The 15,623-nt window shown below is 45.2% G+C and overlaps 1 protein-coding gene across 1 annotated transcript; it reads left to right on the forward strand.

Annotated features, from left to right (window-relative positions):
* Positions 1–219: 219 nt before the first annotated feature.
* On the forward strand, positions 220–15,545 carry LOC111858999 (steroidogenic factor 1-like). Its single transcript, XM_023841276.1, has 7 exons — positions 220–476; positions 1,105–1,223; positions 1,338–1,479; positions 2,913–3,535; positions 11,529–11,648; positions 11,737–11,884; positions 14,015–15,545. Exons 1-7 carry the CDS (start codon positions 383–385, stop codon positions 14,266–14,268), a joined length of 1,500 nt encoding a protein of 499 aa, XP_023697044.1. The 5' UTR covers positions 220–382; the 3' UTR covers positions 14,269–15,545.
* The last annotated feature ends 78 nt before the right edge of the window (positions 15,546–15,623 follow it).

Raw genomic sequence — 15,623 nt, forward strand, 5'->3', positions numbered from 1 at the left:
ATTTAGCCATTCAAATCGTTTTTTGAGCTAGATGGATAATAGAAGTTACTTTTGTTTTGCTTGTTTTCAACAGGTACCTAGCACGGTGGGCCATTATGAAAATATAAATCTTTTAGCCAAGTAACAATATTATTATTATTATTATTATTATTATTATTATTATTATTATTATATAGGGGAATTCCGTTTAATTAGGGGTGGTCCCCCGTTGCTCTTGTCCGGCCCCCTTTCGCGGATTTTATATGACACGTGATGAATACCTGGACGCAGATGGGTATCCACCGAATGGCAGGCCTCCACCGTGCAGACAGGAGCGTGCACACGTGCGCTTTGCGGGGTGAAGCGCGCGCCATGCGGGTGTGACAGTAACTGTAACCGTGAGATGCGTCCGTGCTCGCTGCCTACTTCAATGCACGACAGAAGAGTGGAGATCTATCCGCGCTGTGACCGAGAAGCAAGTCTGGCGACAGACACAGGTAACGACTCCGCTGAACATCAGGGCAACGGCTTTGGGACCTTTGCAAATAAACACAAGATTCCCGAAATGTTAAATATATACAGATATCACATGCCTTAGTTCTCATGCATGACAATTAAGATAAAAAATGTATGGATATATGGATTTAAATAATTAATTCATAATTGATGCAGTTTGCTGAAAACCTTGTTTCTATATGCGTATTTTATTATAGGCCTATGTTATTCATGATACAGAAATAAGGTTATATTTGTATAATGATATATCGTTTCTATATAGGCTTATGGATTATTCTATGTATATTCTATGTATGTTCGATTTTTAAGAATTTCTATTATGTCAGTTTCTTTGTTTAATATAATGATTTTTTTTACAGAATCCAATGCCTGACTGTAGACCTGCAGTATTTACTTTGAATGTGTTCATTTCGTTTTTTATCGCTCAGTAATATTTTCTCAAGATATTTTACTGTGGTTTACAGTTTTTACAAATATTTTTATCATCAATTGGATTAATAATGATTTATGTTTTAATGAATAATTTGATAATTATGCAAAAAATTAAATTATTGTTAACAAAAAATAAAAGAGCGAACAAATGTTCAGTGTGAGAGACTTGTGTCCCAGGTGCCACACTGAGGCTGATGGAGTATGTTTACGGCGCCGACCTGGAAGAGCTCTGTCCCGTCTGTGGGGACAAGGTGTCCGGTTATCACTACGGACTGCTCACGTGCGAGAGCTGTAAGGTACTGCGCGATTCCTCACTTAGGCTATTCCTCACCTATATTATTATTATTATTATTATTATTATTATTATTATTATTATTAGGCTGTTTTCTTACTGGTTCCCTCTTATTCAGGGCTTTTTTAAGAGGACTGTTCAAAATAATAAAAGATACACTTGCGCTGAAAACCAGGACTGTAAAATCGACAAGAGCCAACGAAAGAGATGCCCGTTCTGTCGCTTTCAGAAATGCCTCGGCGTCGGCATGAGGCTCGAAGGTAAGATGCCGCCGTGTTTTTCTTGAGTGTCGAAAAATCATACATAAATAGCCTACGTTCAGAGCATGGGCGTAAATTATGGGGGGATGGGGGGGTTGTAGCCCCCCCCCCCCCCAATAAATCAAAACCAGCTAATACAACCCCCCCCAATAATCATGTTTCCCCCGTAATGGGTGGAGACCTCAACCCCCCCAATGTTCCAGCCAAAGTTACGCCCTTGGTTCAGAGGAAAGTTTTAGAGACTGTCAACCGAAAACTAAAACGTTTCTGTAATAGTTGTACATTTATATTTAATAATATGTAAGTGGTTCGGTATTTTATTGTATTATAAATACAAGTATGTTGCATGATAGGTAAAGCCATAGAGGTAGGCCTATATCATGACTAAGTAGGTCTATTTGGTTATTTTGTAACTGGAGAGTCAGTGGAGATTTATGAAGGGGGGTAAGCCTAAGGGGGTGGGGGGGGGTTGATGGAAGTGATCTACATTATTTAACCTACTTAGTGTACTTCGCTACTTAATTTCGGGGGCGAGGGCTAATAAACAGTTAAAAGAGCCGCAGCAGAGCCCTCTCTGTCCATATTTAGATATCAGTATGGCTTACATATAGGCATACGTAATCATTTTGTTTGTTGATCTTTATTTTTGCACATTTTATATCGTTAGACATATATAGCATAGAAACCATTTTGAAGAAATCATCAGGTAACGTTTATTGAAATATTCCTTTGCCGTTTTGTGCTAAACAGAGATATGACTCTAGGCTTGTGTGCACTAGCAGTATTGTGTTTGCTGAAAATCTGAGAGCATCTGACATTTGCCATGTTAACATGATCTACAGTTATTGGCACTACAGGTTCACAGCTGTTTTTTAAATCTCCCTCTTATGTCTAAAGTACTTTGTTATTATGCCGTAAACATCCCCCTACTCACCTACATCTCATAATAAAGCATTATTTCCCTATAAGTATTGAATCTTTTGACAATTAGGATTTGGATAGCTACAGCAAATAACCCCGTTTAAAGATTGTAATTACAATTTTCTCTTCATTTGACTTCATTCATTAAGGAGATTCTTTCAGATTCATTAGGCCTAATTTATTATTTTATTTTCAAGACATCCTGCTTGAATATTTTTCATTAAGGGAGGTGGTCCCTATTATGTTTAATTTTAATTAATTAAATTAAATTAAATTAAATTAAATTAAATTGATAGATAGATAGATAGATAGATATACATAGCGTCAGTACAGTGACTGAGATCTTTTTTTCACTTAAAAGCTTTAAAGTTGTACAAAATATCCAGCTTTTGTTCTGATTGTTAATCGTAAAACCCTCTTAATTAAAATGGCCTTGCCAAAAATAATCTTGAAGGTTTTAAGCTTGCCGATCCTGCTTGCCTCCTGAAGCCTTTATCCTGGTGTGTCACCAGCGGTGCGCGCCGACCGCATGCGGGGCGGCAGGAACAAGTTTGGCCCAATGTACAAGCGTGACCGTGCGCTAAAACAGCAGAAGAAGGCTCTCATCCGAGCCAGCGGGATCAAGCTGGAGCCGGCACTGCCGCTGCTGCGCCCCCTGCAGGCCGACTGCAGCTTCACAGCTAGCCTGCGAGGCCCTCAGACGCCACCCGAAGGGCTCCTGCATGCCGGCTCCTATGGACCACCTGCACCGGGCATGGCCAATCAGGGTTCCCGAGCCGGACCTGTTACTGGCCAGTACCAGCGCACCCCCTTCCCCAGTCGGACCATCAAGTCCGAGTACCCAGACCAGTATGGCGGCGTGTCCGACTCCCAGGTGGGGTACCTGTACCCGGATGTCTGCCCCTCGGGGTCCCCCCAGCCCCGGGTGCCCCCGCTGGTCCTGGAGCTGCTGCGCTGTGAGCCGGATGAGCTGCAGATGCAGCACAAAATCGTGGCATCACTGCAGACAGAGCAGGGGGATGGTGGCAGGCAGGAGAAGCCCGCCACCTTCAGCCTGGTGTGCCGCATGGCTGACCAGACGCTCTTCTCCATTGTGGAGTGGGCACGGAGCTGTGTCTTCTTCAAGGAGCTCAAGGTGGGATCACATGATCGCATACGCACAAAGTCACACTTGCTGAGCAGTACACACTGAGGACAGGGCTGTGGTGTCAGAGTACAGGGTACAGGAGCAAGCTGGAACACTGAATCCTGGGCTACCACTTAGACTGGGTTGGACCTTCAGCCTGTGGCGTCGTTAGGCCTATTTTAGGGTGGCTGAAGCCTCCCTAAAATATTGTTAAGCCCCCCTAATAATTTGGTGTTTTTTTTCAAGTTTTTTTTTTTACTTATTCTATTTTTATTTTATTTTTTTACAAAAATTGCAGACAAATTCAATATAAAGACGCAGGAATATGAGTTTAAATAAATAATAATATAAACCTGTCACACTATTCACTTGAATATGATCATAAACCTGTTGGTTCCTTTCACTTTACAGTGTTAAGGTAGTGTCAGTGCTTCGTTATCCAATCCGTTCCAGTTGTTCACAGGGAACGCCCACATTACTGAAAATCCAGTCCACGTTTTCACTGCTACTTTACACTCCGCTGCATCTACACCTGCGGACACACTAGCGTACATGCTGTACACAGCAAGACAACATGCCTATACGCAAGTTTTTCAAGAAAGTAAGTCTTCATCACTGCAGGTAATGACAATTAGTTAACTCCAGCTAACAGCAGAGAGTCCCATGAAATTAACCCCCTGGGGTCGGCGGTCCCGCCGAACAGAAATTTAGCCAAACCGTTTAAATAACTCTGTAAGTTTTACAAATCTATTGGTGGCCTAAGATGTTTAATCTGTCCAAAAAAGTTGAAAAGCAATTTCTCAGCCTTTGTTTTCTGTTTGTGAAATTTTGTGCTCATGCGCTACGTTTGTTCATATCGTGTGCATTTCTTGGGGGCTAAGCCCCCCCTGTCCTTAAAACCTAGTGACGCCCCTGCCTTCAGCCTGTGTTTAGGACCATACCACAAACTTCAGCCTATGTTCAGGTTCATACGACAAACTTCAGCTTTTGTTCAGGCTCATGCAGTGAGGACCCTATGCGTTTTGTGCTCTAGCTCTTTGAAGAGAGACCTATTAGCTTGCGTGCAGAGCCCTGTTATGCATTAATCTCTGTCGTCCCCTTCTTGCGGGAGTCATGATGCCCTGCTTGTGGTTTCCAGCTGCAGCTTAACATATGAGTGTTTTTTTTAAACTTTGGATTAACAGGGGGCTGATAACTAACTTGGTGTCATTCACTCACTTAAAGTTGTATGGTGAATTGGTGAAGGATCCAGTTAGGGACGATGGTAGCAGCACTGATGTCTGCACATAACTGGCTTGATCCAGATTGACTATTTTCTAAAATGTGACAGTGTGTGTATGACTATTTGTGTGGAAAATGGTGGCCTGCCAGACTGCAAAATGGGTTAGTTTTATCTCTGCAGTATGTTGATCATCTTCATATATACAGTGAAGTTTTGCATCAGTTCATTTTCTCAGCTGATTGACCTGAGGTCACATAGTCATGTGACACCAAAGATGGCCACTTCCACCGAATCTTGAATCAGGTGTAAAAAACTAGGCCTTTCTGCCATATCATGTGGACTTCATAGGGCAGCCATTGATAATGATGTAAGATGGAGGCTAAAGGGAAGAGGGTTAGGTGGGTGGATTAGAGGGCACAGTATGATATCGAGTGAAAAGTACGAACCACTGGCCCAGGAACATGACCACGAGCTGCCTGTGGGAAAGATCGATTTGGGCAACACAGGGATGTAAAACCTCAGAGATGAGCGGTGAGGTTTGGGGGGGGGGGGGGGTGAAATGTTTTTACAATCTGTAGTCCAGCTTCTTAAACATGAGAAGCTAAGCAAGATCAAAACATCTCATATCATCTGTTACATTTGTATCAGTGCTTCCACTGGTCCCAGCAGGATCTGCTTAGTTGTATTTTGCTGACTTCTTCATATCTGCTGTTGTACTTGTATTAAAAAACACTTCACATATCAGGAAGTGTCCCCTTGGGGTCAATGATCCGTCCATCCATGGAAATTTGTTCAGATTCATTAGATAACATTAAACAACATGTAATTACAATGTACAATGTTATTATATCCCATGGAGCAGAAACGGCTGGAATTCCAAGCTGTAAATTCCCAAACATTTAATTGTTTTATTAATATTGGAATATGGTGGGAAGTATGATTGTTTGTCTGAAAACAGCCAGAGATGGCAGGCTGCTCATGAACACAGCCCAAAGTTGCAAAGGATCAAGTCAGAAGAACACAAGTTAGTGGTAGGTCAGGCCAGAATAAACAATTCAGCGGTATGTCAGGCCAGAATAAATGATTCAGCAGTAGATCAGGCCAGAATAAACGTTTCAATGGTAGGTTAAGACAGAATAAACGATTCAGCGGTGGGTCAGGCCTCAATAAACGATTCAGCGGTGGGTCAGGCCAGAATAAAACGATTCAGCAGTAGGTCAGGCCAGAATAAATGATTCAGTGGTGGGTCAGGCCAGAATAAACGATTCAGTGATGGGTCAGGCCAGAATAAACGATTCAGCGGTAGGTAAGACCAGAATAAACGATTCAGCGGTGGGTCAGGCCTCAATAAACGATTCAGTGGTGGGTCAGGCCAGAATAAACGATTCAGTGGTGGGTCAGACCTCAATAAACGATTCAGTGGTGGGTCAGATCAGAATAAACAGTCTGTTGTGTGAATGGAAATGTTTGCCAAACCCTGTGGCTACTAAACAGAAACCTTTACTGAATACACCAGGGGTCACCAACTCCGGTCCTGGAGAGCTACTATCCAGTAAGTTTTCTATCCTACCTGGCTTCTGGTGAGCCACACCTGCTCCTGGTATTTACCTGAGAACTAGTGTGGCTCATCAGAAGCCAGGTAGGATAGAAAACCTACTGGATAGTAGCTCTCCAGGACTGGAGTTGGTGATCCCTGGAATACACGATAATTATAAAATAACATTGTGTCATTCTGGTTAATTAGCTTCAAGAGCATAACACTTAATGCCGTCCTTCAGCTGCTGTTCTTCTGTGTGTGGCCTAAATTAAATTCCATCTGACCTTTGGAGTCGGTTAGGCTCCAGTATGATTTCAGGATTCAGATCAGTGTAGTTAGACATGGTGGGGTGCTGACAGGACCCCCCCCATCCCACCGAGTGCTGTGGGACATGATGGCAAACGCAGACATTGTGTCCTGTAGTTCACCACATGGCTCACCTGACCTGGTGAGTGATCTGTTGTGAGCTGTGGGCTAGGAAGCCACAGACACAGTAGGAATCCATAATGCTGAAGGAGCCTCTCTTAAGCTCCCTAGTTGATTGTCCTGCTGACAGTGACACCCCATCGGAGAGGTTGATGCTTCCTAGCTGAGTCAGTCATCAATCGTCCCACTGACAGTGACAGCCCATCGGAGAGGTCGATGCTTCCTAGCTGCGTCAGTCATCCCGCTGACAGTGACACCCCATCGGAGAGGTCGATGCTTCTTAAGTGCGTCAGTCATCCCGCTGACAGTGACACGCCATCGGAGAGGTCGATGCTTCTTAGGTGCGTCAGTCATCCCGCTGACAGTGACACGCCAGTGGAGAGGTCGATGCTTCTTAGGTGCGTCAGTCATCCCGCTGACAGTGACACCCCATCGGAGAGGTCGATGCTTCTTAAGTGCGTCAGTCATCCCGCTGACAGTGACACGCCATCGGAGAGGTCGATGCTTCTTAGGTGCGTCAGTCATCCCGCTGACAGTGACACCCCATCGGAGAGGTCGATGCTTCTTAGGTGCGTCAGTCATCCCGCTGACAGTGACACGCCATCGGAGAGGTTGATGCTTCTTAGGTGCGTCAGTCATCAATCGTCCCACTGACAGTGACACCCCATCGGAGAGGTCGATGCTTCTTAAGTGCGTCAGTCATCCCACTGACAGTGACACCCCATCGGAGAGGTCGATGCTTCTTAAGTGCGTCAGTCATCCCGCTGACAGTGACACGCCATCGGAGAGGTCGATGCTTCCTAGCTGCGTCAGTCATCCCACTGACAGTGACATGCCATCGGAGAGGTCGATGCTTCCTAGCTGCGTCAGTCATCCCGCTGACAGTGACACCCCATCGGAGAGGTCGATGCTTCTTAGATGCGTCAGTCATCCCGCTGACAGTGACACGCCAGCGGAGAGGTCGATGCTTCTTAGGTGCGTCAGTCATCCCGCTGACAGTGACACGCCATCGGAGAGGTCGATGCTTCTTAGGTGCGTCAGTCATCCCGCTGACAGTGACACGCCATCGGAGAGGTCGATGCTTCTTAGGTGCGTCAGTCATCCCGCTGACAGTGACACGCCATCGGAGAGGTCGATGCTTCTTAGGTGCGTCAGTCATCCCGCTGACAGTGACACGCCATCGGAGAGGTCGATGCTTCCTAGCTGCGTCAGTCATCCCGCTGACAGTGACACGCCATCGGAGAGGTCGATGCTTCCTAGCTGCGTCAGTCATCCCGCTGACAGTGACACGCCATCGGAGAGGTCGATGCTTCTTAAGTGCGTCAGTCATCCCGCTGACAGTGACACGCCATCGGAGAGGTCGATGCTTCTTAGATGCGTCAGTCATCCCGCTGACAGTGACACGCCATCGGAGAGGTTGATGCTTCTTAGGTGCGTCAGTCATCCCGCTGACAGTGACACGCCATCGGAGAGGTCGATGCTTCTTAGGTGCGTCAGTCATCCCGCTGACAGTGACACGCCATCGGAGAGGTCGATGCTTCTTAGGTGCGTCAGTCATCCCGCTGACAGTGACACGCCATCGGAGAGGTCGATGCTTCCTAGCCGTGTCGGTCACCCTACTGACGTTAAAATGCCGTCAGAGAAGTTGGTGCTTCCTAGCCATGTCGGTACGCCCCACTGGTGATGACACACTGTTAACAAAAGCCCTCCTCACCCCTTGTCTTCACACTGCACAGCTGTGTTGATCCCTTGCACCATAGCAGAATAGGATGGTAATCCCAGCTGAGGAAATACACTTCCGGCTTATTAACTCATGGCAGACATATGGAGACTGACTGAAGAACGCCATGATAGGAGCCTGGAGGACACACTCAGGTGTACAGAGATGAAGGGCTTTGTTCAAGCTGGCACACAGGATGGAGGACTCTTACATGATAAAACATGATTTGAAAAACAAGTTCTTTCTGTAAAACATCCAGGTAGTTTATAGAGGGTTTTGCTGTCGAGGCAGCAGGGGCTGTGGTATGGAGATGAAGTGGTCTTGGGATCCGTGTTCTGGTCTACACTGTAGATTAAGGAGCCATCACGTGTGTTCATCACACCAAAGCACCAGCCTGCTGGTTAATGCATTTAAGGAAATACTTAAACAGCTGTAATGAGTTAATGATAAGATCTCAATTCATTGTGCGACAATCTCATAATATTGTAGGTTAATATGTCTGCTGAAGTGACCTAATATTATTATTTATATGAAGTATATCATGTACATAAACCCACAGAGGTTAGGTGTCACGTATCTGGTTATTTCTGAGGTTTCTTTCTTCTGTTCACTGCTGCTGGGACCTTAAACTATTACATTTCATAGATATTGACTGTTCACAATAAAATCTGCAGGTCTGCAGGTTTGAGAAAAGATGCTTCGGTTGCTAGGCAACATTGCAGTAGAGATCGCGTCTGTTTGTACATCAAGACTTTAAATGTGTTCCTTTATCCGTTCGAGTCGTTTGGTTGTTCCGTAATGTGCTTGACGAATGTGCGCATTCTTCAGGGTGAGTGCTTAGCCGATCAAGACGTTTAAGAAGGCTTTCCGATTTTTCACCATACCTTAAATACCCTGGAAAATTGGGAAATATCTGCGGAATAAGAAAGTTTGAAAGTATGAATTGGGGTTACGTCACCTGAGAAAGGTGGCAGCTCTGCCTTAGATATGAGGAGGGACGGGTTCAGATTCGCAGGGTAGCCTACCTGTCACAGAACACCATACCTGTCAAGTTTTGGATTCGAAAATAAGGGAAATTTTCCGGCACCCACCGAGAGCCACCCCACCACCCCAACCAAGCTCCAGTATCCCTTACGTTTTAAGACAGGTGTACAAGAAATCTAAAATAACCACTTGTCATTTACATTTTTTTTCATTACACATTTTCTTTTAATTTCTCATGTTCATTCACTAATGACTTATTATACAGATTTGTTGCCGACAAATTAGCGTTGTTTTTCGCACACAGCATTGCCATTTTAACCTCCGCATTTATGACCTAGTTAATGTTGTAAATGACCTGCAGATTACTGCAGGTGGCAGTTTTCGCGAGGCTACTGACAGTTCAGTTTGGAGAGGCAGAGGATTTAAAAAAAAATTATATTATACGGGAGATTTACGGGAAAATACTAATACGGGAGGACGGCGGGAAAGAGGGGTAAAATACGGTAGTTTCCCGGCCAAAACGGGAGACTTGACAGCTATGCAGAACACGGAGTAACAGAGGGATAGGGTTTGGGCTAGAGCTGTGAAATTAATCGATTTGAATCACTATTACAATTGTGGCTTCCCACGGTTATGAAAAAATGATAATCTAGAAAAACGATATTTGTTTGTATCTCATATTGAAATGATGCCCTACTTTATCTTGCGCAAAAAATTCAGATCGTCGCACTAATGTTTTAGCGGTGCGCTTTGCTCCTCCCTAAATGTCCCTTAGTTAATTCCCTACATCACAGCAGTCAAAACGCGTTCACGGTTGAAATGGCGGGACGGGTACCTTTGGTCGACAAAAGAGGTAAACGCACATCAGTTATTTGGAATCATTTTGGTTTTGGACCAAGAATATGTTTCAAAGTGTCTGCACCACAAGGCAACACGTACAATTTATTTAACCACTTAAAGCTTAATCATAAAGTGGCCTATGATCAAACAATACGTGAACAAAAAACTCAGCAATGTGAGGCAAGCTTGATCAACTCGTACTGCAACGCAGTTATCCGTTAAGGACACCATCTATAATGCATCTATAATGCAGCCGCGTATCCGTCAAGTTCTCAAAAACACCGAGATATAACAGATGCCATCACGTATTATTTAGCAAGAGATAAGGTCTTCAACACAGCTGGAAATATCGTCTCCTGCCATCGTGCATTACTGAAGCCAGATCATGTAAACAGACTAGTTTTTCTTACTAAAAATCTTTAAGTTGCACTTTTTATATCAGTTGACTGAGCAGTTGGGGTAAAAAAAGTTTAGTATTTTTGAACCTCAGAAAACATCTCAGTATATTTTGTCTGTTCATTTAACAAATATATTTGTACAAGTTCAACGTACAGTATGTCATCTTATGTAATTTTATTTTAGTTTCAGTTCAAGTGTATACGTTTCATTATTATGATTCAATAAATACAATGGTACTGCAGTCAAGAGTTATTGTGGTAAATAATCGTGGTAAATAATCATGATCTCAATATTGGTAAAAAAGATAATCGTGATCATGATTTTTGCCATAATCGAGCAGCTCTTGTTTGGGCTGTATAAGGCAGTGAGAGCTGACCTAGCGAGTGTGTATACAGCGTGATCCTCTGAATACTGTGCTTAAGGGACATGAATAAACTGCTGGGTAACTGCATGGTACTTAATCCACAGTAAAAGTATCTTATTTATTTATTTTATATTTTGTTATTCTGTTTTAGTCTACTATACCCCCATCAATTTATTAAAATTAATGTAACCTTTATTGACCTACACTCTCGACATTTTAGTCTCTCTACAGTCACAGGAGCCAGATTTTCATTTCACTGCATGTTGTATCAGTATAACTGAGCATGTGATAAATAAAATCTTGAATCTTGATTGTTGAACACATTCACTGCACCAGGGACACTGGCAGAGATTTTGGGCTGCATAAGAGAGTATCGTATTGGGCCCCCAACCCAAACCAATCCAATTATGTTCCAAATTTCTTAGGGCCCCTGTCAGTCAGGGACCATTGAAATCACCCTAACTGACCCCCCCCCCCCCACCCCGGTCTGTGTGGCTCCCGTTCTGGCAGGTGGGCGACCAGATGAAGCTGCTGCACAGCTGTTGGAGCGAGCTGCTGCTGTTGGACCACGTCTCCCGACAAATGCGTCATGGCAATGCCAACAGCCTCCTGCTTGTCACCGGTCAGGAGGTGAACATCAGGCGATGCTGACAACAGCTTGCACACACTCAGGGTCTCCATACAACCCAATTCAGCCTGCCTCTCTGTTCCTGCCCAGGTGGACATTGCCCCCATCGCTGCTCAGGCAGGTGTTACCCTGGACAACCTTGTCCAGAGGAGCCAGGAGCTGGTGGCCAAGCTGCAGGCTTTGCTGGTGGACCGGAGAGAGATTGCCTGCCTCAAGTTCCTCATACTGTTCAATCCTGGTAAGTGGATCTCACTCAGTGAATCGTCGCATGGATTGTGTGGGTCTGAGGAACAGGGCTGTATGATTGTGAGGAACAGGGCTGTCTGGGTCTGAGGAACAGGGATTTATGTATCTGAGAAACAGGACCGTGTGGGTCTGAGAAACTGGGCTGCGTGGGTCAAAGGAACAGGGCTGTATGAATCTGAGGAATAGGGCTGTAAGTGTCTGAGAAACAGGGTTGTTCTGATGCAGGAAATGCTGAAAGACTCAAAGCTGTGTTCTCACATGCGTGTTTGTGTATGCTCACAGACACTCAAGGACCCAGGGACACTCACAGGCATGTTTGTGTGAGCTCACAGACACTCAAGGACCCAGGGACACTCACAGGCATGTTTGTGTGAGCTCACAGACACTCAAGGACCCAGGGACACTCACAGGCATGTTTGTGTGAGCTCACAGATACTCAAGGACCCAGGGACACTCACAGGCATGTTTGTGTGAGCTCACAGATACTCAAGGACCCAGGGACACTCACAGGCGAGTTTGTGTGTGCTCACAGACACTCAAGGACCCAGGGACACTCACAGGCGTGTTTGTGTGTGCTCACAGACACTCAAGGACCCAGGGACACTCACAGGCATGTCTGTGTGTGCTCACAGACACTCAAGGACCCAGGGACACTGACAGGCGTGTTTGTGTGTGCTCACAGATACTAGAGGACCCATGAAACTCACAGGCATGTTTGTACTCACCCCAATTACATTGGACCAGATTTCCCTGCAATGTAATAAAAACCTATAACTTTTTACCTTGTGGGAATAGCCACAATTTCATAAGAACCTGTGAATGCAATCAAAAAACTAAAAATGCCAAAAGTATTTTGTTTTCTTTGGTTACTTATGGTTAAGATTAGGGCTGGGTAGTGGTTAAGGTTGTCGTTGGGATTAAGGTTATGCCCATAGAAATGATTGGAAAGTCCCCACAAAGATATGAGTATTTGGACTGTGCATGTGTGCATGCAGCATACAGGTTTGGGTATGAGTGTGTCCCTCACAGATTACCTGACATACATTCCACCAGAAACCCTCTGTGGAGATCACTCTGGCTCCCCTAGGAAACAGGGCTGGGGGGGGGGGGGTCGGAGGGGCAAAATACCAAGAGCCATGACCCCCCCCATTACCCCAATGCCTAAATATCTCTTATTATAAATGCAGGAATATTCTCAGCTTTTCCCAATGTCTGTGTCCATTTACCCTCTTTGGATCTGCCAGCAATGTCTGACTATCCCCCCCACCCCACTCCATCTCATTCCACTCTTTTTCTCACTTTAAGTGCCTGAAAGGTCCCATCTGCCCCACATCACATCTGAGTCCCAGCCCCAGACAATCGGGACCCAGGCCAAAAGGCTTCCTGCCCCTATCCCACAGGCATGGAGACTATTTTAGCATTAAAAGCCCTATTTAGGCTTTCGCAAAAGCAACTGTGGCACAGAAAATGAGATTCGGGCATTTCTGTTACACCTTTAAGTGGCCAGTGAAGAGCCATCTTTATGGCCGAGTGCTGCATACAGGCTTTGTTCTCCTACGTTCTAGAAACATTTACGTTTGTCACTGGGATGGCGGAGATGCACAGTGTGCTCCTGACGTGCTTCTGACAGTCTTTGTCTACTTACCGACTGCTGAAGTGCGAGTGTTGATGGTCTTTGTGTTGTAGGTCTTTGTGTGCATCAGTGCTCTTTGTGTGTTTTGATGGTCTTTGTTGCGTATTGTGCCTGCTCTGTGGGCGTAAATATACACATGTGACCTGCGATTAATGACGAGCAGTGGACAGAAAGGCCCATTGCTAATGAGGAGCATTTCATAATGGGGACCGATTTTTAGAGCGTCAGCTTGGGTCTAGGCCGAGGAGCTGTCTGCTGACTGCTTTCCATGAATCATGCAATGGTATGAGAGGGAAAGCAACAGGAGGGCGCTTTAAACCTGGACCTTTTTATCCAGAACAACTTACAGTAGCAATATTACAATTTGCGTTTGCTCTATGGGATTAGAACCCATGACATTTGTGTTGTTAACTCGATGCCCTACAAAGTGTACATGTTTACCTACAGTTTATGGGTTTATGACCTTCTTCTACGTGGCTCTGTTTCCAGACGTGAAGCTGCTGGAGAACCAGCAGTTGGTGGAGAACGTCCAGGAGCAGGTGAGCGCTGCCCTGCAGGAGTACGCAGCACGCAGCTGCCCTCAGTTCCTGGACAAGTACAGGCAGCTGCTGCTGCGTCTGCCCGAGCTGCGTGCCCTCAGCGTGCAGGCCGAGGACTACCTGTGCTACAAGCACCTGGGGGGTGAGGTGCCCTGCAACAACCTGCTGCTAGAGATGCTGCACGCCAAGAGGACCTGTGTGTGAGCCCTGCCCTGGACCCGCCCACCAGCCCCACCCACAAATATGCCCCGCCCCTCTGACCACTGCACAGGGGGGCCTCAGTACTGCTTTGTCAAAACAAACACGGAGCCACTTGTGATGCTGCCGATCCTTCAGACTGTGGTGGCCACAGTCAGTCACTATGCTAAACATTCAATAAGAACTTTCCTTATTTATGGGGATGCTGAAGCAGCATGTTCTGTTAACCAGCTAGCCAGCTGTGATCTTCTGATTGTACTCACTAGCTAACTGTACCATTATACGCAGCCATGTTAGCGGTGCCAGAGAGAAAACCACACACAGGGACAGAAGATTTGCTGAAGCTGACCAGTTTCTTCATCACAAACTTTATAGATACAGGGGTGGAAACAACCAACTTGCTCCTAAACATGATATGAAATAGCAGGTTTTTTAAAGAGCATGTTTTACTTTTTTAGATGCCTTCTGGCGAGTCTGGTAACACACACTCTTGCATTTGCCCATTCTCTTCAAAGAGTCACGGAAGCTGGGAGAGAACTGTTTGGTCCTGTATGTGTAATTTGCTGGGGGGGGGGATGCGCCACAGCTGTGTAATCATGAACCTGGCATCCTGAGTGACGCAGAGTGTCCGTCTGAACAGCAGCTGAACCATGTCTGACCCTAGTCTGGGCCGCAACTGGACCTATGAACATTTAATAGCAACCAGGGCTCCCAGCGTTTCAGGATTACGTATAACAGATATGAATCTTTATTTTCATGTTTTGCATTTTCAGTGCAGTGAAATCCCACCAGTAAGGTGTCTGTTAGGGTGCAGTTCTGATATTGCATTAATGTTGTAAGAGCGTTTGTGGGCAGAGGGGTTTGTGAAAGGTCCCACCCGAGCATCGCCTGCCTTAAATGCTACCCCCATCCCGGCTACCTCGAAGGTTCTCTGTGGGGCAGCTTTTTCAGAAAGACATATCTGTACTATACTGTGAAAATTTATCCAAAAACATATTTATAGTTGACATTAGTGGAAAAGTTTATTTTTATTTTTTTAAGATTCCCTGTGCATTCTCGTCTTCACCCTGTGGATTTTTCCAGAAGGGAGGGTGCACTTGACTACTTCATACCTTCCACATTCTTCCTTGTCAAATCAGTTTTCTAAGTTACCTCTAGACAGTCACGTGACAGGATATACTCTTGGTCACATGATGCACCTGTCCCTCCTTATAGATTTTCTGTTCAGCCAAATCATGTAAACTGTTTCTTTCTTCCATGCCTCTAATTGTTTGGAATCATTAAAAGCCATTATTCAAAGCTTCATTTTTGGGTCAAATTTCCCTCATCGAGATAGGAAGGGGAGCAGTGGGAAGAGTCAC

Source organism: Paramormyrops kingsleyae, chromosome 7 (assembly GCF_048594095.1).
Source record: "Paramormyrops kingsleyae isolate MSU_618 chromosome 7, PKINGS_0.4, whole genome shotgun sequence".
NCBI classification, from domain to species: Eukaryota; Metazoa; Chordata; class Actinopteri; order Osteoglossiformes; family Mormyridae; genus Paramormyrops; species Paramormyrops kingsleyae.